General features: G+C 39.0%; 1 protein-coding gene across 5 annotated transcripts in view; it reads right to left on the minus strand.

Annotated features, from left to right (window-relative positions):
• Positions 1 to 23807, minus strand: part of LOC117573998 (sodium-coupled monocarboxylate transporter 1) — a 37354-nt gene extending 13547 nt beyond the window's left edge. Inside the window, exons 1-2 of one of the 5 annotated variants that reach the window (XM_034257548.2) lie at positions 23632 to 23807; positions 21323 to 21415 (exon numbers count right to left, since the gene is read on the minus strand). Coding sequence is in view for 1 of the 5 variants with exons in the window: in XM_052006425.1 (XP_051862385.1) it covers positions 7693 to 7727 (35 nt within the window). In the remaining 4 variants the exon portion in view is untranslated. Of the gene's footprint in view, positions 1 to 7692; positions 7791 to 8553; positions 8651 to 21322; positions 21420 to 23631 lie in introns of those variants that run through there. The other 4 variants (XM_034257547.2, XM_052006426.1, XM_034257549.2 and 1 more) reach the window with 4 other exon arrangements.
• Positions 23808 to 24273: the final 466 nt, after the last annotated feature.

Raw genomic sequence — 24273 nt, forward strand, 5'->3', positions numbered from 1 at the left:
AACGTCCAAGCAGGGCAAAGGACAGTAGCAGGGCTTAAAGTGCCCGCCATGACGCAAAACGTATGAAAAACTATGCACTTTGTTCACCTTTTTTTTTTAGCTTGCACATTCACACACACACACACACACACACTTGTACTCTCTGGTAAAGCAGGAGTTGCATGTTTAATGCATGATTTTGCATTTTTTTTTGTGTGTGTTTGGCATAAGGAGTGACCAGTTGGTTGCTGGAACCTTTGACCCTATTGGTGGTCTCCGTTGGACAGTTGGTCGCCAGTCATCACCTTGATCAATTTTTATGACTTGCACTGGGTAATTATGGTAATTGTCTTGTTAGCTTTACCTTGGGGTGTGGTCAAATCGATGGCAAATTCATGTCATGTCTTCAACAGAAATTTAAAAACGCTAATGGAAAGATTAAAGTGTAACACGAATTTAGCTTGATTGCCAATGCAAACAGAGCTAAGTAATGTCGCCACGCCCAAAAATAACTGAAAAAATAGATTGCTATCTCCGGCTTTATAAAGTCGTAAAAGCAGTCGAATGAATGAAGCCAATAAGTAGAAAGTGTGACAGATGTGCTCGGCTTTTAATGGACCAACAAATATGCATGAATATGCATATGAATAAGATACTTAGACTTGGCTAAGCTATGCGTAGAAAAAGTACTAAAATCACGAGTGACTTTTCGACGTTAAAGCCAAGTGGTTATGATGGAGTGCCGCCTGCTAGGGGAAAATACTCTTATTCGTACTTACATTGTATGCGAGCATTATGTGAAGTCAAAAAGTGGATTTATGAGGTACTCGACGTGCGATGCGACCCCATTTAATGTATGTATGTAGCTGCAGTAGCTTGGGAAGGATGCAACAAAGTTGCCCGTAATGTATGCATTTCATTACAATGCATAAAACTTTTAACGCTCGCTGCATTTGCAAGTGCGTTCGGCTAATTAAAGGAGCGTAGCAAACTTTCCGAGAGATTGCAACAGATTTTACCAATCAAAAATGCAATGGAAATGTGGCAGAAACTTGTTCATGATGGGTTTTGCAGTTTCCTCCGCTAGCAAGTGCTTCGTGGAAGAAGTTGTCTTCATTCGCAGAGAGATCTCTTACACCTCCTAAAGTTAATGTGCTCGCAATCGCGTTGTGTCAGTTTTGCCTTCGCAAACTGTCGCCTTTCATTTAGGTTTGCTAGCCACGCCCTCTCTTGCCACACACTTGATGGCAATGCCGCCCCTGAACTGCACAGCAAGTGCAGTTAAGTCAAGTGGCTGCAAGTTACTTCTGTTTCGGTTCGGTTGTTGTTTGTTGCTGCTGCTGCTGCTGCTGCTTTTTACGCAGGGTACAGGGAACTGGGAACAGGGAACTTTCATCGGTTTTTGTTCTTCATTTTTGCCGCACGGCTACTAAAAGTTGTTAAACACAAAACTTTGCCACTTAATACCAGTTCGAGTAATGAAATACGAGTCAGCCAACCTTCTCCTACTATCCCCCCCCCCACCACCTTCTCCTCTTCGAGCAGAGCAAATTGAAGTTGAAGTATGCGGTTCACAAAGTTCTGCCAACATGCAACTGTTTCATCGTTTTCTAGCTTTTCCCTCTTTCATTTTTGCTTCTTTTTTTTTCGTCCCTCATTGCATTGGGCAATTGCTTGTTTTGTTCTGTTCAGTTCTGTTCTGTTCTGTTCTCGTTCAGTTCTGTTCTGTTGCATTCTTCTGTTTGGGGTTTTACTTTTAACCGCTCGACGCTTAACACATGTTGGTCGTTTTGACTGCTTGCTACGAATTTTCTTCGATTTTATTTTGACCACGTTCGGTCGACTGTCTAATGAGAAAAGTCATTGATGGGCGTTCTTGCCACGCCTCAAAGTGCGGTTTTCGGCTGGCTTTTGAAGTGTAAAAGAGCAAGAGAGAGAACGGGAAAGGAGATTTCAACATTCGCCCTTGCACTTCCCGCCGTCAAAGTCATTTATCAAAGCGAGGCAAAATAAATACTTGGCCAAACAAAATGCTTCAGTTGCCGCTTATTTATCGTACTTTTGCTGGTAGTTGTTGTGCAGCCACAAGAATATAATGCCAATTTTTCAACTGCCTGGCGATGGGGTTAAAGTTTCAATTACGTCTCATTTCTCAGGCCAAGACACACACACACAGACATGCGGCGAAAAGGAAAGGAACGCAAAGGAATGGAGAGGATAGCAAAGGAATTTCGAATTCCTTTCTTGAATGGCCTTCAATTTGGCATGACTTGTGCGCTCAGTTTTGTCTTTAACTTTGCAGTTGAGCTTCCTCAAGCTATTCATAATTTGCTGCGACGCATATTATAATATATTTTTGCAGGATGACTTTTAAAAAGTGATTCGCTTGCTGCTGCAAACTTTCTTAAAAGTGAGCGACAATTGCAATTGTTTGCTTGTTTTTGTAGTTGCTGCTCCTCTTACCTTACATTGTCAAAGAAAAGTTTACAAGTTATTCTGTCGAATAATTAGGTAGCTGCTCCGTTTAAGCAATTTGTGGCACACTCACTGGCCGCTGAAAAGTATGCTACGCAAATATGGTTAAGCGACACACACAGTGGGAGAGAGAGAGGAAAGAAGGGGAGGGGAGCAGGCAACCACATGCTGTTAATTTGATCAACATGTTCCTGGGCTGGCACGACTTCATCGTGGCAATTTAGTGGTCAGCGGAGTTACTTTTCGCAGCACTTTTAATGCCCAACTCCAGCTCGATGTCTCTCTCTCTCTCTCTCTCTGTATCTTTTTTCCCTTTTGCTCTCACAACATGCACAACTAATTTCACGTTGTCGCCAAGCTCACGTCCCGTGTTCCGGATGCCTGCCATCCTGCCATCCACCCTGTGTACTCTGTGCATTCGACACCATTGCTGGACTCGGTTTGCACTGGAGCTGGGCTCTGGCACTTTCGTTGGGTGTTGCTCTTCCACAGCTATTTTCCTTTTGTACTTTTCCTTTTTTTTTTTTCCCTCATATTTTCTTTTCTCCTTTTTTTGTGTAGCTGCACTTTGCTTTAACAAAGTTTTCATTACGCGTGCTGTGCAATGTCCTTTCAACCGCTCTCCAGGCTACTCAACTCTTACTCTATCTCATATTTCCTATCTCTTTTGCCCGCCTTGCACCTGCTGTGCAGACAATGGAGCGCGGTTTCAGTTTGTGCTTCAGCTTGCCTCTCTCTCTCTCTCTCCATCTCTCTGCACATTTCACAAATAATTAGGTTAGTTAGTCCAGCGCGTTGAGTGCTGTGACAATGGCGACGACAGTCTCCCCATATTAGGCATATTAACGCGTTTAGCGGTTGTCTTGGCCACTTGTGGCTCACACCGTCGTCCACAGGCATTCAACTCGAACTGCAACTAAAGCTCTCTATGCGGTCTTAAAGTCTCTCAAGTCAGTTTCAGTTTCTCTCCCTCTCAAGTGTATTGCTTGTTTGTCACGTCGACAATTGAATGGCGCCAGCTTTTAATTTCCCCATAGGCCAAAATCTATAAAGTGTCTTTGTTCTCTTCGGCTTATCATAGTCGAGACAAATTAAATTGAAACATTCATCTCACTCAGACTGCCAATTTATGCAGACCTATCCTTTTTTTTTTTGGCCATTGGCCAGACAGATTTTGTTGTTTTTTTATTGCATGCAAAATTGAAAAATGGGCGGTGATTGAATAAGGTATAAATAAGTTGTTTTGCTTGTATTTGTAAGCCAATAGTCTAACAATTCTCTGTTTAAGCTGACCTTTAGGCACGTATTTTTATACTCACTGCCCATAGCTTAGAAGGGTATTATAATTATGTCTACACAAAATGTCCACTGGTCCGAACTGTCGCAATAATAATTTCAGTCTTTATAATTCTTGAAAATTTGGTTGCAATTCAATAAAATGCTGCTTTATTCAAGAGTTTATTTTATATGACAATTTTAAATATTTTGTACACTTTGGTATATTCTTGAAGTAGTAGTAGAGTATTAATATACTAAAAACATATTTCGGCATATTTCAGTACAAATATGTATATATTTCGGTATGCTTCAATATATATTTATTTGGTATATGGTAGCACGTATCTCATAGTCGAACACACTCTACTGTCCCTTTCTTACACGTTTTGTTCTTGCTATATTAATAAATTAGCCGCAAATTGAAGTCGGGTCATGAGCTACGATGAGCCTTTGACCGCATATTGAAATGTTAAAGTCTCGCTGGTTGACCATAAATTTGCATCTAAGTGTCCAGCCAAGAGCTAAACAAACTATAATTTGTCTTGTATTTCATGTGACACAGCAGAGCACACTAATCATCGTTTAAAAAGCTGCCACTTGACACACCGACAAATGGAGTAGGAGAAAGACAAAACTCTTTAACACCCAACCCTCTTTTGCTGCTGCTCCACCTGCCCAATTCAGTGGCAGTTTTCGTAGCTCTGCTGACTAATTGAACTAATGAAATGTTTTGTCCTGCAACCAGCACAGCTCGTTTGTCCAGCTTATTGTGTTTTCTCTGTCTCTGCTACTGTTGTTCGGGTGTGTGTGTTAGTGTGTGTGTGTGTCAGCTCAAATTAAAAACCTCTTTTGGCCTCTTTGTTTGCACAAGAGCTGCTGGTAATAAATTAAACTTGCTACATTTTGTCACCATGGAATTGCTTTAAATGGATATTTATGGTTGTTTTTCCCCCTATTGTCTGCCCCATTGTCTGACAGGTGCGTGTGGCCTTTATGGCAAATTTTGTTTAGACGTGTGCATCTGCATTTTAATTATGTACAAGCATTTGGCTAGTCAACTGCCAATTTCAAGATCATTTGAAGGACCTTTTGCATATAATGTGTAAGCTGCTGCTTTTTGGAGGGCTGCAGTTTGATGCAATTTCCTTTGATGCTGTATTGCAATTAAGTTGCCTGTTAACTGTCGCTTGTTGCTTGTCGCTTGTCCATTAGATTTTCAATTAACTTTTATGGGATACTGGGCATAGTCAATGGCAGCAAAAGCTTAGCCGTGCTGCTTGGCCCCGGCAACCGGTTATTAAAACTTTAATTCACTTAGCTTGATAACAAAAAAATTAGTTGGCTCAACGTTTTTCGTGTCATCATCTGCTGCTGCCGCTGCCGCTGCCACTGATGCTGCTTTTGCTGCTCTCTTGGCCAATATGCAGATATCCTGCAGTCACCTCCAATCTCGCTGGCTTGCTTGCCAAGATAAGCGACACAATTTCTATGCAGCCTCGACAGGTAAAAAAAAAGAGCAAGTCAGCCATGTGACGGTGTCTCCCCTTAATGCCAAAGTGCCACACGACACGGCATTAGAAAGAGTAAGAGAGAGAGTGAGAGTGAGAGAGAGTGGCTGCATGTGGCAGCTGCACAAATTGTTTGCTGCCAGCGAAAAGTTTGCAGGCAACAATGTAATTTATTTAATTCTCTTCTCTGCAACACATTTTTTGTTTTTATTTTCCTGATTTTGGCCACTCCTGAAATTGGCAACAGTTGCCCGTCCAACAGCAGCAGTTGTCGCGCTGCGCTGTTCTCCCCTCCGGTTCTATTAAACAACATTGTTGTAGATTTTCATTTGAATTTATGCTAAATTGTCAGCTTAAAAATGCGTGTTATCCTTTTGGACTGTTGTTGTTCGCTCCTCGCTGTTGTTTTGTTTTGGAGTCGTGTTTCGAGGGCTTAAGAGAGAGCCTCGCGATTTTGCTGTTTTGGGCATCAACGTTGCCATCAGCGTTGCTCGAATTATAATTTCAAATGATTGTACACAATTATTTGCGTACAATCAGCAGTAATTAGCATATTTAATTATATTTTTCGGCATAAATATTCATGAGACGCAAATTGCATTTAACAGTTGGCAAAGTGTTGACAACTTGAGGACCAGCAATTAAGTTGCCTCCTGAAAACTGCGGCTAATGACAAGTTTATAAGTCCAGCCCTCGCTTTCTGTGCTACGGTTGCATAATTAATAGATATTCCGATTGATTGATTGCTTGAGCAATTGATGGATGCGTGCCTCAGCATTACCCAGCGGCATTTACAATATAAAACGTGTTGGAATCATTTAAAAAGTTGAAAGATAAACAAACAACAGTTTCAAACAAATAAACACTATCAATATGCAATTAATGTTATGAAAGAGTTATTTACATATGAATGCAGCCGCCCTTCCTCCCTTCCCTCCTAGCTGCCACACAGCAATTAATTGACAACAAAAAGTGGGCAATTAGCACAGTGTGCACTTCAATTTCAATGCCACTCCGGGTGGCAGTTTTAATTGATAAGCCATCATAACGCCTACGCACGTAAAACAACAATAACAACCGCAATCACAGTGTCGTATGACAACAGCGAATACTCTGCATAAAGTTGTAACTGAATTGCATTAATGATTTCAGCATACTCTCTTCTTTTTTTGGGTAGGGTGTAGAAACCAATTGGTAGAAATTACTCATACGTCAGCCGTTTGATGGATGAGAGACGCGTGTCGTGTCAGCTGCACAAATTCATGTTTCGCTTGCAGTTAAATTTATAATTAAAGGTAATTAGTTGGCTACCTGGCTGGCATGGCATTTAGTCAACATTGGAATGCAACAGTTGGCGCCAAGTGGCAAGCAGCAAGCGGCAAGCGTTGCATGTGGCAAGTGTTGCATTCCACGAATGCCGAAAGCGGCAAGAGTAAATTGCCAATTTGCTGGCAAACTGAAGTGCAGCGTTGACAAAACTTAAATTAATTTCTCATATCAATTAAGCTAGAAGCTTGAAAGTAGGCAACACACACACACAACAACACCAACACACATACACACACATACTGGCACTCACACACTCACACGTTGAGCATAAACTTTTCAAGTGTAATTTACGTTTCGCTTAGGACAGCAGCAAAGTTGTGGCAAGTTGTCATAATCAGAAGATTATGTTGCAACAGCAGCAGCAACAGCAGCGGCGGCGGCGACAGCAACAACAAACTCACTTAATAACTTGGTAAAGCGTAACAGCAATTACACGACAACACACAGCAAAGCTCAAAACAACAATAACAACAAAGTTTGACAACAGCAGCTTGTCCAGCAACAACAAAGTCACTTTGTGTTTATGCTAAAAACGTTGCACGTCTTGATTGACAGCAGCAGCAGTAGCAACAGCACCAGCGTCACCAACACCAACAAAACCCACTACAATGTATGTCTCTGTGTGTGTGTGTGTGTGGACGTGGACGTGGAGAGCAGCTCCTCAGAGAGGAAGTGGTTGTTGTTCTCAGGTCCCATTTCGGCCACATCATTTATTAGCCAAGTGGGCGTTGTTTGCCATTGTCGGCTGCACTTGTAGTTGCTGTTGCTGTTGCTGTGGCTCTTGTCGTTGCTGCCTTTTGTCATAACTCGATGGCAATATTCCTGTTGTGCCTTGGCACTTGTTGGGGTCGAAGGTCGCCCGCATACGTAACGAACTTAAATAAAGTTGTATGCCAGCAAAGTGAGTTAATTTGCATAGACTTCAGATTGTCTGTGTCATAATGGTTGCTAACTCATTAAGACTCCTGCCGCCTCCGCCTCCGCCCCGCCTCCGTTTCCTTTTCAGCTTAACTCAACTCAACTCAACTTTACTTGACGAAGTTGAGCCAAGGACTTTAACCGAATCTTCCGGATTAGAAAAACACTTGTACTAATAACCCATATTTCGTTTGTGATGGTTTACCCAAAATATTTGCCATTTGCCTCTGCCACACTCATCACGTATTCCGATTCGTATTCGTTTGCGTATTTGTATCCGTAAGCAGCAACAACGGCTGTTTAAGTGTAACTGTTGCTGGGTAAGGTGAGCTACTGAATGTTCTAGTTGAGCTCCATTAAACATGAACTTCTGCGTCTATTTTCATTATACAAATGTTTATGGTTTATGCGTAATATAACCTGATATCTCGCATGATTACGATAATACTTGAATTAATTCAGCAGCCAAGCTTGTGTATTGTTCCAGATCAACTTAAAAGTTGACGTATGCATGAGAAATGGATGAGTAATACTTTATGGTAGGCTCAAGTCATTTTTGGCACATTAAATTGTGAATTATTGCTGTCAAGATACTCAGCAATTGATTAAGTTGAGATGATATTAAACTACTAGTTTTTAATGATTGACAATAATTAAGTGTTAGCTAAACAAATTGCATTGCAATTTAAATTTAAGTGGAAAGTTAATGGAATGAATTGATTTTTGACTCTCATAGGAAAATAACTTGTTTTGTAATAATGTAGACTTTTAAATTACATTTAAATTACATTTAAAATAATCATAATCTCGAAACTATCTAAGCCTTTACTATTCGATTTACTATTTTAAATTTTATCTTTTATTGTAAATACAAAATTTAAATAAACTTCACATGATAAATTCCTAGGGTAGATTCACCAAAATAAAAAATAAAATAAAATACAGCATCAGCTGTGCAAATATTACCAAAACGCCGTGTTAATCGCTGACTAAGTCAATCAATAAGAATAAATGGCAAACAAAATATAACGTATACGTAGTCAGTCTGGGAGACTTAGACACTCACGTGATAACGAGTTATTTGCAGAGTCTTCTATTTGTGAACGGGAAACGCACTTGAAAATCAACTTGACGGTGCCAAATTGAAAATGAAATGATACGGCCGGCATCCCGGTTACCTATTTATATATTGTGTGAGTACTTCTGCTGCGGTTTCTTTGGGTGTCGGGCGACTCACGAGATTTATTGTGAAAATATTTAATCAAATACCGAGTACGCGCGATTGCCACAGGTGTTTTTTTCCATTTGTTCAACCCCTTGTTGTTTTGAAATATGTAATTAGTTAAGTGGAATCGCGTTCCAGACAACCAGGCAAATGTTTGCCCGTCTATGGAATCATAAAAAGACATTTACCATTTAATCTTAGCATCATTTTCACGTAATCTATTCACGTCAGTCAGTCAGGCAGTTGGTCGAGGTGATAGTGTGGTGATAGCAGATAAGCTGAAGATTGAATGAGGCATCCTGAACTGGGCGAAATGCATCGGAAGTGTTTTCACAGCTGTGTGGGGCTGTGGTCGTAAAGTATACGCAGCGTTATCACAAATTAGTCTGTAGGTTCTGTTGACTTATCTTAATGGTTGGCTTATTAATCTTCTCCAGTGAAAAATGGCATGCCCGGAATGATGCACCAGTTGTGGCTAGTTCTGTCCGTGATTCGTTGTGCATCACAACGCATTCCTTATTTACCCATCCGTTTATCCCGTTTTGTTTTCCGCTGCTGCATTTGCAGTGCTTCCTCCACCGTCAACTATGAGCTGGTTAGACGCTGTGATATATTGGATTATCCAATGGCAAACCATACTCGCACTCGTAATTTATGATTCCACAATAAATAATGAGCCATAATTTAATTTCAAACACAAAAGTTGTTACCAACAACAGTAGTAACAACAACAAAAAGTATCAACTTCATAATTTTAAGTGAGGCGTTCCGTTTTCCGCACAGAGAACTTCATAAATTTTCATTAGCCTAAAATTGTACATAAGCCAAATTTTTGTTCTTGTTGTTGCCCGACGTCGCGTCGGCTTAAGCAGCCAACAAAAAATATAAAAGAGGGCATAAGCTGAATTTTTGACTGCATGAGAGTTGCGTACATGGAATTTATGGACCACCTCTCTGGGTTAGCGTAAAGTTTCGAATTTATGAAAATTTACGTTATTGCGTTAAAAGGTTTTGTTACATTTGCAAATTTTTGATTTTTAACTAACAAACGCTGGCTTTATTATGTTAAGTCAGAGCAAAACAAAGCAGCCAACAAAGTTAAATAATAATCATAAACGGGAGGCGACAATAGACAGCAGCTGTTACATTGCAAACGTCACAAGTTGACAGCTCGACGACATTTCACATGGTCACAATAGATCGAAACAGATGCTCGGATGTTATTCCCCGGTCGAAAATTCGATAAAGTACCCAAAATCTTGTTTAGACACCTGTACTAAGTACTCGAGGGTTATTTGCATATTCCCCTTTACTCATGCTTTTTTTCTTTTTGACGAACAAATGTTCAACTGATTCTTGAAAACGCATAATAGATTTCCAGGAAAATCGTGTTGGCATTCTAAATATTATTATTGATCATACATAATAAGTCAATAATCCAATAAGATCACGATTGAGAAGATTGAGTAGGCAAATTAAAGTCAATATAATTTATACTGTGTCTGATAGCTGAAATATATTTGCAAAATGATAATAAAATAAACCAGTTAGAGTATTAATCGGTCGTCGAACCGAAATTAACAATTCTCTTATGGTGTTTATTGTTAAACAAATCGTTTAGCAGACAAACAGTGAAACATATTCAACATTTGCATTGTGCTCATTGATATTTTATTAGTAGTATTCAATGAAGTGCATTTAGTATTCTATAAATATTTCATAGACTTGACCTCCTTGTACAGAATGCACTTTGTGTGTTGTTGGTAACTTAAATAAGCATGTTCAATTCATGTGCTGGTATTGTTTCAAGTTATTTTATTACACTTCAAAATGCAGCATTCGAAAACGTAATTAAAAATTCATAAGTTTGCTCCACTGAATATATGCAACATAAATATGAATAGTATTGCTGATTTTGGTCATTTTTACACTGTTATGCTTGTCCGTGCAGAAGAGAGAAGAGGCTGGTGAGGGAGGTGGCATTGATTGGTGGGTAGGTTGAATTGGTCAACAAAAGACGAGTGTACATTTTCATAAAACCACACAAATCAATTTGCAATTGCTGCGCTCATTGTGCGTATTGAAAACGCAATGAAAATGTTTTTATTACAATAGTCTTGATGCGGTTTTTATTTATTTGCCACAGGAATAATAATAACAGCAACAGCAACAGCAACAGCAACAACAACAAACAAATATAATAATAATAAGAACAACAAGCAAAGCTCAATTGTTGTCCGCAGCATTTGCTCTGCCTCTTTTGGCACATCTATTGTGCATTGTGCTCGTTGTTGTCCAACAAAATCTGCATAAAATATTATAGCATTATTTTAGTTAAATTTTTGCAGCTGTCGCTCTTGCTTTTATTTATGCTTAAATGTAGATAAATGTGTTATAAAGCGTTTGCAAAAAACGGAAAGAAATTTTTTGAGTGGGCAAACTCGATACGAAACTACCCAGTTAAACTTTTTATATTTAACTTGTCAACTAGAATACCTTTTAGTAATTTTTTATAGGATATCCAAATACCATTCCATTTGTTATTCTCATTTGGCTAATTGCACAAAATATGTAAAGTGCGATTTGAGGGAATTTACACGTATTTCAATGTGCTTTACAGAATTGTGTACTGTTTTATTGCTGTTGCTATTCATTGAATGTATTTTGTTACCACCGTTTGTCTGGTCATATGCAAAATAGACGAGGCATTTATATAGAAATGTTTTGGCAAACGTTTTGTGGCAATATCAATGCAGTCGAGAGCAATTATTCTGAATGCTTCACTCATTAGTTATGTGAAAGAGAAGAGGCGCAAAGGTAAAGACAACAACATAATGGCGCCTGGTTGACAGCATAAGATGATGTTGGGGTGGAGGGAGAGGTGTTAAAAGATTTATGAAATGTCATTAAAAAATTAACACATGACTTTGTTAGCTACTCGACAGCTGCTCGTCAACTCCCTCCTATAAACGCTTCGTGGATGTCGTGGCTGAAATCTGCGCCTAGTCTCTGGGCATCTGGGGGAGTCTCAAGTCTCGAGTCTCGAGCCTTGTTGGCACTTACCTTTAATTAAATCATTTATGCTAATTTTCTGCAACATCGTTAATTAAATTTTGAGTCGAGGGAAGCTGCGCTAGCAGGAATCAGCATCAGCGTCAGCTTTAGACTTAGCTGCTGCTTCAGTTTCCACGAACATGACTAATAGCTGTGACTATGAAGCTACATTGAGTTTGTTATGAGGAAAGTAATTGTTGCTGTTATTGCTGTTTACAGTTTGTTAATTGGACACACAGAAGTCTAAACAACAATACGAATATGCCCCTAGAGGTCGGAATACAAATTCGAAACGGAGAGTGTCAATATTGAATAACACTGGATATATTGATTCACTCACGATGAAAAGCAAACTGCGTAAATAATTATGAAGTTCTGCTACTCAAAAAAGATGAATTTAGGTGATATTTGCTGATGTGCTTGCACATTTAATTTCATTTGAAATAGAGTAAATAAATTACTGTTATGACAATGCTTGTGGCTTATATAAAACAGTTTCATAATGATAATGATAACACTAATTGCCACAACTGAATGAAGCCATAATAGTGCTTACAGCGGATGTTAAATAAATCAACTATCAAAACTATTTATTTATTTAAAATGTACTTCATTTGGTATCTTTCTAATTAATTTAATCAAATCACAAAGTCACCGAGAATTACTGAGAGCAAGGCCTTTTCATTGCATGCGTCATTTTTTGTGAAATTACAAAAACTACAATCAAATCTTTTTGTTAAGTGACTTTATCTTGTCAGTCATCTGGCATCTACGTGTTTTTCGCGTGTAAAATGTCTCACTCGCTATTAAAAAATACAAATTTCACGTGAATTTCAATAATTATGGTTTAATTTCTAATTTTGATTGCAGTGGTCAAATAATTACTATAAATACTTGGAATACGAATTCTGAATAGCTTTGAGTTTTGTTGAGAATTTCTTTATCAGTTGATCTGATTAGGTTTGTTCACATAATTTAGCAATCATTGTCATTTAATTAACAATTTGAATGAACAGGTCGTAAACAAAATGTTTAAATGCATTTATTATACACACGACAACCGAAAAAACTTGTACAAGGCAAATTTATTGCTTGTTGAACTAGTAGAAATATAAATTTAAAATCATTAAGATAAACATACTTGACTTTATTGTTATTAATGTTTATTATTATGATAATCAAATTAAGGTTGCCATATTTTAATACCTTTGTGTCGTCTTCCTTATAAGTAGTTGATTTGAGGTGCTTTAAATAGCATCAAAGCATGAGAATAGCATCAAAGCAAAACGACGCACTTGAAATGTGGTTAACACATATCAAACATTAATATTATCTTTGATTGAACTGTTGTTAACACATGTAAGCCTTACAAATTTAATAGATTGTTCTTTATCAACAAATTGAATTCTCATGTTCGCTGAGTGCGTGATGATGTGGGTGTGTGCATGTGTGTGTGTGGGTGTGCACGTACGTGTGAAGCTGTCAAAAATGCCATACGCTGAGCGAGTAACTCGCTGACCAACACGTTGCAATGCGCTGCAACCACTCAGAGGCGGTAAGAGTGAGTGCCACTGTTAGTGGCATCGGTGGAGTGGCAAACGGAATGACCACGATTCTGAAACCCTTAACCCTCAGCCCTCAGCCCCAGGCAATGTCGAGGTTAACGAAGTGCTGCAGTCGCTGTTGCCGCTGTTGTGGCTGTGATGCATTTGCTCGGGGGTCGAATTGCACTTGACTGATTTTTATTGTGACAAGCGCACGCTGTTCAGCAAATTAAATGCCGAAACCACAATAATAATAACAACAACATCAGCAGTAACTGCGAAAAAAAAAATACAACAATACAACAACAGTAACGAGAAGAAAAATTGTGCTGGAATGTGCTGCACCACACTGACAAGCAATTAAATGTATGTTGCAAATGTGACCAAGAGCAGCCAGAAACAGAAACTGAAACAGCAACAGAAAAATTGGTAATTGCTGTAGAATTTTATTGCGGCTCAAGCTGCGATATAACCCGTAGTCGAACCGGACGTCCCTTCGGCAGCGGATTCAATTGACAGTGGACTACTATATGAAATTGTAATTTTCCGTTTATTGTTAATTATTTCTCTTTTTTTTTAAATGTGTTCATGTTGAGAGATGCAAGCGATAAACGAAGCGTATTGCACAATTTAAATTGCATTTCCCATTAAAAACCCAAAAAAGTGGAATAAAAAAACGAAAGAGAAACCAACATTTAAGTTGAATTTAATGAAAATATTTAAAGTAATCGCAGAAATATTTCAAAGCGATTGTTAATATCATTAGCCGTGGGATCGAGACGCAAAATCGCATGTAAATATTTGTGCTTTGTCGTCGTTGGTAAGAGAAATGACAGAAACCGAAATGAAAATAATTTAATCCGTATTTATAAAAAATTCAAAAGTCATTTAACACATGGCAGGGATTATGGTCACATTAAGAATGTAATTAATTTAAATTCATTAAAAATGCAAAGAGCCACAGAGCCACAAAGAAAACAAACAACCATAACAACAACAGAACCAACAATAATGAGAATGCGAGCAAATGAAAACTATCAGAGATATTTAAAGCGAAAATTAAAAAAATAAACTTTAACATAAATAATTAAATGAAATTGCGATGCAACGCAACAGAGTGCAAAAGAGTGAAATACATTTTCACCGCATTGCCCACATAATGCACACATAGCAGGAAGGGGGCGTGGTCCCATCTCTGTCCGCTGATTATTTATATTGTACCAGTATGAGTGTGTGTGTGTTCATATATGTGCATTTCCAGGGCCTACAAGAGGCAGGCCAAGTTCCGTAACTGGCAAGCCCAGGCAACCCAAACCAAGCCAAGCCAACGGGCCAACAAGTATAGCCTGAAGATTGACATAAATAAAATGAGCAACTCGCTGTGAATGTGAGTGTGTGGTGTGTGTGTGTGTGTGTGTGCGAGTGTTGCCTGGTGTAAAGGAGCATGTGAACGATTTTGACCCAGTCTGTTAAACAGGAAGCGAGCTGAGAACTCAAAGCACCGAAGCTCAAATACGTTTTCAGTTGCATTATTACAGAATAGAGAGAGAGAGAGAGAGAGAGAGAGAGAAAGAGAGAGCACGGTAAAATTATTGCTATTGTGTTTTTACTTTACTTTACAGTTTAAACAAGCAATATATTCTGTAACTAGATATAAATTTAATTTTAATCTTTAGTATTTAATAACTTGGAGTTGCATTACATAAGAAGTAGAGCAAAGTAAAATTATTTCTATTGTTATTTGTTACTTTAGTGTTCAAACAAGTAATATATTCTGTAACTAGATTCTAATTTAATTTTAATCTTTGGTATTAAATATTATCTGCTAAGTTCAAATACGTTTTCAGCTGCATTACAAAAGAAGTAGACCAAAGTAAATTTATTTCTTTTGGCTTTTGTTACATTAGTGTTCAAACAAGTAATATATTCTGTAACTAGATTCTAATTTAATTTTAATCTTTGGTGTTTAACAACTTGGAATATAATCTGATAAATGTAACAAGAAATATATTCTGTTTCTAACTAGCTTTATTTCGTGTTAAAATTCTTTGCAGAACTGCAATAAATTAATAGTTTACTTGACTGATTTAAATAGTTGTTTCAACTGAAATATATTCTGTATTCAATTATAAAACACTATAAATGTTTATTTGCTCTGTCGAAATGGCCATAAATTCAGTTGAATCCAACATGTTGGCAGTGTATGCAAAATAATATTTTCTTTGCTGACCAAAGGGCAGACATGGCCCGAACTGGCAAAAGCAAAACGAGATCCAAGAATGATATTTATCTGCTGCGATTTATGGCGCATGTCGGAGGCACACACACAGACAAGGGTGCGGCAGCAGGAGCAGCAGAAGTCTCGTTGAGTTCATAAATAGCAATGTTGCATGCAACATGCACTCTGCTCATGCCGCACACTTGAGACCCCATCAAGAGCTCAACTTAGCTGCTCTGCAGTGAACTCAACTCGGAGCAGGCTCTAATTTTTATGAGAATGTTGCGTGTTGTTTGTTTGTGTGTGTGTGTGCCTGCCTGTGTGTGTTGCTCGAAGGCGTTGCCGTCATGTCGACGACAACACCACACATGACTACGAATACAGTCAGCAGCAGGAGCTAAAGACGCAACAGCAACAGCGGCAGGAGCAGGACTTTGGCATTATGCAGCCCCTCTGTGTGTGTGTGTGTGTGTGTGTGTGTGTGTGTGTTGTGCAGATTTAAAGCCCGCGTCAGGCGAAATGAAATCTGCTTTATCATGCAAAATGCAAACACCCAGCATGAACTCTTCTTCGTGTAATATTGTGCAATGCACATTACACATACGCCACGTGCGCTGCCTTTTAAAATCAGTTTTCGCAGTACGAAAAATGTCGACTGCAGACTGCAATCGCACAACAAACAACAAGTATTGCGCGGCCGAGCGTTCGCTCGACTTAAGCATACCCTGCAGTTTATCAGTTTACTCCCTTTTTTTTTTGTCTCTCAAAGTGGATTAACGACTCCACTCGAAATTATCCGAAAATGTCAGTTTGGGTTGCGACAGCAGAGAAGAATACTTCAACAGCGACATACAATGGGCTTTTGTTGGGGCGTGTTGATAACAAGCAATTCAATTAGTTGCCGAGAACAACAACAACAATCAGTGGCTGTTGCAATCATCTGGCTAGTCACAGAAGGCAAAAGCAAAGCCAATGCCAGCAAAGCCTGATAACTAGAACAGAATTTTTGTTTTTCTTTTTTTCTTTTTCGGGGTGGTAAACTTTTGTACACAACTATCAAGAGCATTTGCTGTTTTGTTGTTGTTATTGTGGTTGCAATTGCGATGCGATGCGAAAGTTGTTGCTGTTGTTGTTATTATTGAGGCGCAGTCCAAGGCAGCAGCTCGTGAAGCCAAAAAGGAAGCCAGAGAGGCGGACAGGATTGGAAGAGCGTCGTCGCTGCTGTCCCAGTTGCTTGTTTGATTTGGCTGCTTGGTTGTTGGTTCATTGGTTCGTTGGCTTGTTGGTTGCTTCGTTGCTTGGCTGCCTGCTTGGCGTGTTGGCCAACAAATTGCAGCCGCAAGAAACTGTTTTTTGGCTTCCGACTTGTTTGCCAGTCCTCGCATTGCCTGCTTTGCTTGCTTGCAGCCTTCATTGATTACTTTGTTATGGATTTTGTACGGCTGATTTGGTTTCAACAATTTCTACGCTCTTCCCTCAGCCAATTTCATTCTCTTATTTTTCCTTTTTTTCTTGGTTGGGTTGCTGCATCACCAGCCAACATCCAACAGCTAAGAGCACTAACACAAAAACACAACTGTCTCTGATTGCGGCAATCACAAAATAATGCTAAAAGTTTTTCCACTTCTCTATATTCAATATACACACACTCTGCGTTTATTTTTATTGACAGCTACTCAAGATACATAGATATATTCAATCCTTTAAGCACTTGCACTGACTGATTCATTAATGAAACATAATTTTCTGAGCACACAAATTGCATTTAAATTAAAAGCTAACTCATCTGCTTATCTGCTTTGGGCGGCGAGCATGCCACAGACTGATGTCGTCTTTTATTTATATAAAGCGCGACTATAAAAAGATTCGCAATTAAAATGCAAAGCATGCGGCGCTTTATGATTAGAGAACGCGCTACAATTTTATGCACGTTCTTTGGCGTGGACTTCAAAAATGAGGCAAGAATGAAAAGAAACTTGAACGAACTGCCAGGGCGGGCTCCCAAGTGGCGCATGGAATAATTCAACGCCCTGGCAAAAACAATAAATAACCATCAGCATGCACTCAGCAAAACAAAAAAAGAGCTAGGGTTTAATTAAACAATTTTTGGGCATTAAGCTGTTTTCATTTTAATAAGACCAATTTTTAAAAAGCTTTGGTAATGTTATGCTTTAAAACGCTGTTAATGAAAATGTTTCACTAATTGCATAATAGTTTAGTCTTTAATCTTTTCTTAATTAAAACTTCGAAATTTCATTTAAAGACGAATTTTTAAAAACTAACATGTATTTAAGCATTTAAGAGATTTTGGAAAATGCTTTAAGCATGATTTAAAATTTTCTATTAAATCTTTTGAATTTGATGGAAAAATATATATTTTTTTAAAGTTTCCTTAAACACTTGCACAAAGTTTAATTTATCAGCAGCAACTACTACATTTTTGTATTCGTTTCCAACATGATGATATTTTTAAGAACTTGCTGCACTTTTTGTTCGAGTGTAAAAGCAAAACTCAAAGATGGTTAAGTCAGTCGGTCGGAGTTGGACTGGGCCAGCACTTAAGCGAAATGACTGCAACTCAACTTTGGCCAAATGCAAGTACATTGAAATGACAGGCAACAACAGTCCGAGGATGCACCGCACCACCGACCATGTCTCAGTTGGCCTCTTGTCTGTTGTCGTCGTATTTATCACGGCTGTCTACATGCAACAGGAGAAACGAAGATATGCAGAAGAAGACGAAGAAGAAGAAGGGCGTGTTTTCTGAGCAGAATTTGCCGCAGGTCAGGTTACCGGGCAAGCTGATTTTTAATTTGTGATTCGCGTTCGCGTTACTTTGGCGTCGTGTTTATAATTCGTTGTTGCTCATCTTGTCGTTTGACTTGTTGTTCTTGTTGTTGTTGCAGCAAATGAAATGGAACAGGTAGTGAAGACGCTCTATCTGCTGCATATGTATAACGAGTGGCGTCGAGTTCATTGGCCGCACAGCAAAGAACTCGATGCAAATGCAGACTGTGAGCTTATCCAGTTTGTCAGTGTATTTTATTGAATTTCATTGATAATTGCTGGCAACATGCATGTTGCACGTTGTACGTTGCATGCTGCACACTGCTCGTTGCTCGTTGTTCCTTGTTCGTTTCTCATTGCTCTTGCTGTTTGTTACAGCGCACACAGTTGTTTGACTGTTTGTTTGTTTGGTTGTTTGTTTGGTTGTTTGTTCGATTGTAATTCAATTGCTGTGTTTGCATGCCAGCTCTAAATACGCCGCTGCTGCTGCTGCTGCAGCTCACAACAACTCGAATTGGGCAGAATCGATTCGAAATTCAATTTGGGTCATATGCAATCAATCAGTTATCGTCGGGTAAGCGAACCCTTTGAGCAGTCATTCAACCCTTTTTGCTGCCAACTACAACTACAACTCGTACATGACTCAACGCGATTCTTTATTGATTGGATTAAATGCGCCACATCTCGCTCGAATAGTGAAATCTGGTTTCACACAAGACTTCAACTTAAACTTGTTTTGTTTTAAGACATTTTAATGACCAATATTAACATCATGTGACCAAAGCGCGTCATCAGCGACACCAAATGTAATATCGGTGAATTGTTATAAACAACTATGATAAAGCTTTTTTTTTTGATCGCAATTATGGCCTTATAAACGGGCAACACTGCGGAACGCGTTAAAATTAATTAAAGTCGTAATTTTTCCATTTCAATTATTTGCCACAACAACAACAACATCTACGAAAAAAGTGGCATGCTTGACCAATGTTCAGGGCAGTGGCAAGGTGTCAATGCTGAAATTATTTGACGTTAATTTTGCTTGTCAGGCAAGAGGAGGCGAGCGGAGGGAGGAAGGCAGCGTTGAGTTAGATTCAAATCAAGAGATTGACTAAAAATCGCACTTAGCTAAATGTTTGTCACGCGAACCAACAAGCACGTGATGCTCTTGTTCTGTCTTTTGTTATAGTTCTTGCTTCAGCTACTGGCATTATTTGCATTGCTTGGAGTGTCATGCAAATTGAGTACTTAGCAAATTGTTGTAATTAAAAATCGCACACGCAAAGTCGCGCGCATTTCGCCAGCGACTTTTTGTTGTTCAGCAAAGTATTTTAGAATTGAAAAGTCAACAAACAGGGATTTCAATTTCGTAATACGTTTAATGAATACACAAACTTGCATAAGTAAATAAGTTGCTCAAAATTTGCTAACGGGTTTCGTTTCGTGGAAAGTTTTCAAACCTTTGATCCCCTTTGGACTTTATATCCAATTTCTAAAACCCCCCAAAGTGACTAATATAGTCTCGGTAAACAAATTGAAGAGTCTATCAATAATTTAATTATCATTCGGCTATTCCACAAAGCGATTAAAACACTTTTTACGGGCAACAATAAAGCTACAACTAAGTGTAAACAAGTTCTGAGAATTCCGATGACATCTGTGAAATTATGCAATTATAAATTAGAAATGCTACCGAAATAATTTCAATTTTCATGCTTATTTATTTTGTACCTCAATGTTTGTTTTCATTAAAGCAAATAAACGAACATGTGAAATACAACAAAAAAAATCGGATTATTGCACTACTTTGAAGTGGGCAAATTCATGAGTGTGAATGTTTAATGAGTGCATTCAATTGAAAGCTCATAAATATTTGCCGGTAATGAGTGTGTCACTGTGTGTGTGCCTGTGTATGTGTGACTGCCTGGGTGTGGGTGTCAATGTGGTTGTGAGTGGAGCTCCTTTGGCGCTGTGGTTTACTGTCGCGGTTGCTCTTGCTCTTCTTGCTGCTGCTGCTGCTGCTGTGTGGAGCCTGTCATATTTATGAAAGGTTAATCCTGGCTTGACAATCTGACAGGGCGACAGAGTTTAATTGGTCAATGTCAGATAGTTTGACACATGGGCTTTATAATTGATGTAGCTCATTAAGAGAACATTATGTTTATACTTCAACCAACATGCCGCACTCTTTTAGTTCTTCAGTTTGATGTTTAGACGGTATTCAGGGGCCAATTGTTGGCAACACGATTGAGGCCAACAGAAATATGGTTAAAATGTAGATTTATGCAAATGGCCCACTCGTATCCTGTCTCCTTTACTTTTTTCTGCATTGCTCTCTAGCTGCCAATGCAGCCTCCGCCCCGTATATAGATAGTCTATCCTATCCCTATCCTTTTGGCTTTGTCTCCTGCTGTCTATTTCTGCCTCGACTCGCTACACTTTATTCTGCTCTCTGCCCTCTGGCTGTCTGTTTGTCAGTTTGCTGTTGCCGCTGTCTCTTGGATGTGTATAGAGTGTATTGCATTTAATATTTATTCGCTTTTATTTTTCTTTTTTTACGTTCTTTCCTTCGGCGAGAGAAGTCCGCAGGAGAAAAACGCGTCGCATTCGACGTATACACGTATATTCTGAGCTGAACGGAATAGAAATACGACAGCGCTCGGCACAGGTAGGAAAGAGGAAAATTAAAAATGCGATTGCGATTAAAATTGCATGACAAACGCATTGCAAAATGTTGCATGTTTAGTCGTTGCGCTCTGTGACAGTTCTTCTTCAGCCCTCAGCCCTCTGCCCTCTGCCTTCTGCCTTCTGCCTGCCACACCTTCTTTTTCTCAACTCAAGTTGCCTCTGGCAGCTGCTAATGTATCATGATGGTTTAAATAAATGTGTAACAGAGCATACAATGGGCGGGCGTGATTCACTCAACTCAGCACAGCCCAGTGCCTGGTAGAGAGTGAGTGATTTCACAACGGTTAGCGGAGCTTATGGCACATCAATTCACACTTACCTTTAATCAATTCCAGGTGTTAACTGTCGCCTCTATGCAAATGAACTCGAATCCGTTTCAAATCACAAATAAAAAAACGTCAATTGCTTCTGTCTGGCTGGTTTCGCGGAAATAGAAGAAGAGGTAGGGAAGAAATTGAAATACATAGAAATGTGTGTGTTTGATTGATCAATTATATAGCGAGATAATTTTAACCCGCGGCTAATAAGTGTGTGTATTTTTAGATTGACTGTTTGACTTTATGACAAGTTTCACTAATCGCCATTTGCAAATTGTAAACATTTTAAATTATTTGCTTATGTTGTTATATATGGTTTATAAATTGGCCAGTTGCCCAGCTACGGATCGGGGCATCATCTAGTATTCGAAGAACGAAATAATTTCCTGTGCCAACGGCCGCCACACGCGACACTCGCCTTCGCTTTTTAATGGCAGTTGAAAGTGGCAAGTCGCAAATGCACAAGTGATAAACACAAAGCACAAAGAGAACCAGAAACAAATGGCTAAAAGCGAACGCGCGCAATCACCACAAATTATGAGACAGCTACGAAAAGTTGTCTGTGAAAGGCGATGCAGCAGGTACTGTGCGGTGTCTAGGTTCAGATACACAAATACATTTACAGATGCAGATACAGATACACGGGCAGGCGCAGAGACAGACACAGAAACAGAAAAAGAGATAACAGAAAAGGGGAATCACGTGACCGGTCTGTGATTTTCTAATGTCACCGGCGGGTTTTGGGGGCCATTTTTGTTTTGATTTAGATTTTGGTTTTCGTTTTGGTTTTGGTTTCGGTTTCTGTTTTTAAATTATTTCTCTCTTGTTGCGTTTCGTTTCTGTTGTATTTTTGTTGTGCTGTTTTTACAGTTTTTTCCCGATTTTTTTTTTTTGGTCGCGCACTTGTCGTTTTGCTGTGAGCGCCTGAATGTCAAATGATTTGCCACGAAAATTTTTATGCTTTATTTATATAAAGGCACTAATTAATTTCTCTCTTTCTGCTAGTGTATGTGTGTGTGTATGTTTGCTGGGCAATTACGCGACCAGAAAATGATGTTAATGCGATTGCGGATAGGCGGCTAGCCAGCTAAACAAGCTAAACAATAATAATTTGCGGAAACTGTCACATAGCAACCGCCCTAAGCAATTGAAACATTTTATTGTTGTTCCGAACAGCTATTATTATTAATTTAACGGAATGTTTTTAAACAGTTTTGTGTTTTGTTTTGTGTGTGTGCGCATCGCATCGTTCAGCGTTTAGCGTTCAGGTAAACATTCGTCCGTCTCATTCATTTTACTTAGACCGGAACATTCATACTTAGCTTTAGCTAACTGGCTGAACCTGTCCCAAGATCAAGTAAGTAAATAACATATGTATGCTAGGTGCATAGTTCATTTGTAAAACAGAATGAATAATTTAATAATCAGTTCGTTGTAAGAGATTATTTTTAGGATTTGGCTGGGAACCAGTTTCTCTAGTCATTCATTTGACATATTTTATTTTAATGCGTCTATCTGGTAAATCACATATGCATAATGCCTTAACGAAAACACGTTCGAGTTCACGCCAAATTATGCTAAAATTCTGGTCATATTCAATCAACTCAAATTATAAACATATTCCGTTTCTATGCGGCGCTCTTTCTCTCATGTCTCAAGAATTCCCTAACGACACTTAATTAGCATTTAAATGTCTAAATTTTTATTTCGAATTTACATTTGTTTATTGATTATATGATGATTTGTTGTTGTCCCATATCCGAAACCTAAGTTCGACCCTCGTAATCATTTTTTTTTATACTTTGTAGTCACAAAGTATTTAAGAAAAATTTCCACTGCAATTTATATGTTCGGGCACAACATTTTACGAAACGAACATAAATTTGTTTTTTTTTTTTTTTTTTTAGTTTCCCAGCGCCCTTCGAAGGGCGCACGTGTGGACGACCTTTTATTTGTTTTTCATTTCATTATTTTTGTTTTTTTTAAATGTTTGTCACGATTTTCACTTGTCACTTGGAGGTAAAACTATGCAGCTAATTAGCCATATGAGTGATGACCCTATCGAGGGTTCGATCTGTGTCTTTAATGTGACAATTTGTCTATTTTTGAATTCGAGAGTTCCGACAGATGATGATGAATCGATAAACAAGCGTTTCTATTTTCAGACTCATTGGTTGATCGCTTGAATTAAACTGATTGGACTGCTGATGATTCGATTTTAAATTAAGCTACAATTTCTAACGGCAATTGCAACACTCAAAACATAATTGAGTAATTGTTTGCGTATTTGCATTTGTTTTGGATTATTTACATTTCGATTTTGTACTTTTATTTCGGCAATCGGGCTGTTGTGTGATATTTTATTTGTGTAGCTCTGCTGCTCTCTATTGAAATTGTATTTCTATTTTCACTTTTGTGATCGGATCGGTGAAGCGCGCTGCGTCTTGTGTCTGCGAGTGCCACGACGGGTTTGTTGTCATCGGCGGCTGCGTTTGCCTCTTGGGCGGCGCTTTTGTTGGCTCGATCTCGTTCGCGGTCGCGGACGCTTCGCCTCGCTTCGACGTTAGCGACGTCAGGTGCGACAGAGGTCGTTACGTTTGCGTTTAACGTCGTCATCATCGTCGCCGTCGTCGCTGTAAGGTTCGTGTGTCGTCGACGTCGTCGTGGACGTTAACGTCGACGCTAAAGCTTGCTGCGCAGTTAGCGCTGCAGTCGTTGGTTTTTATTGTACAATAAATGAATGCACATCTTGGCCTGGCCTGGCCAAAGGCAAATATGCGTATGGTGTTGTTTAATGAATTGCCTTGCAAGCCGGTTTTTTACATATACAATCCAGCACCGATCGTAGTCGCATCTTCAGCATCTCTGTAACACTTGACTGCACTTGGACTCGCTGCGGTGTCAATGGGTTGAGCAAATATGTGTGTGTGTGGTGTATATACACACAGCAAAA

The sequence above is a fragment of the Drosophila albomicans genome, chromosome 2R, assembly GCF_009650485.2.
Source record: "Drosophila albomicans strain 15112-1751.03 chromosome 2R, ASM965048v2, whole genome shotgun sequence".
NCBI classification, from domain to species: domain Eukaryota; kingdom Metazoa; phylum Arthropoda; class Insecta; order Diptera; family Drosophilidae; genus Drosophila; species Drosophila albomicans.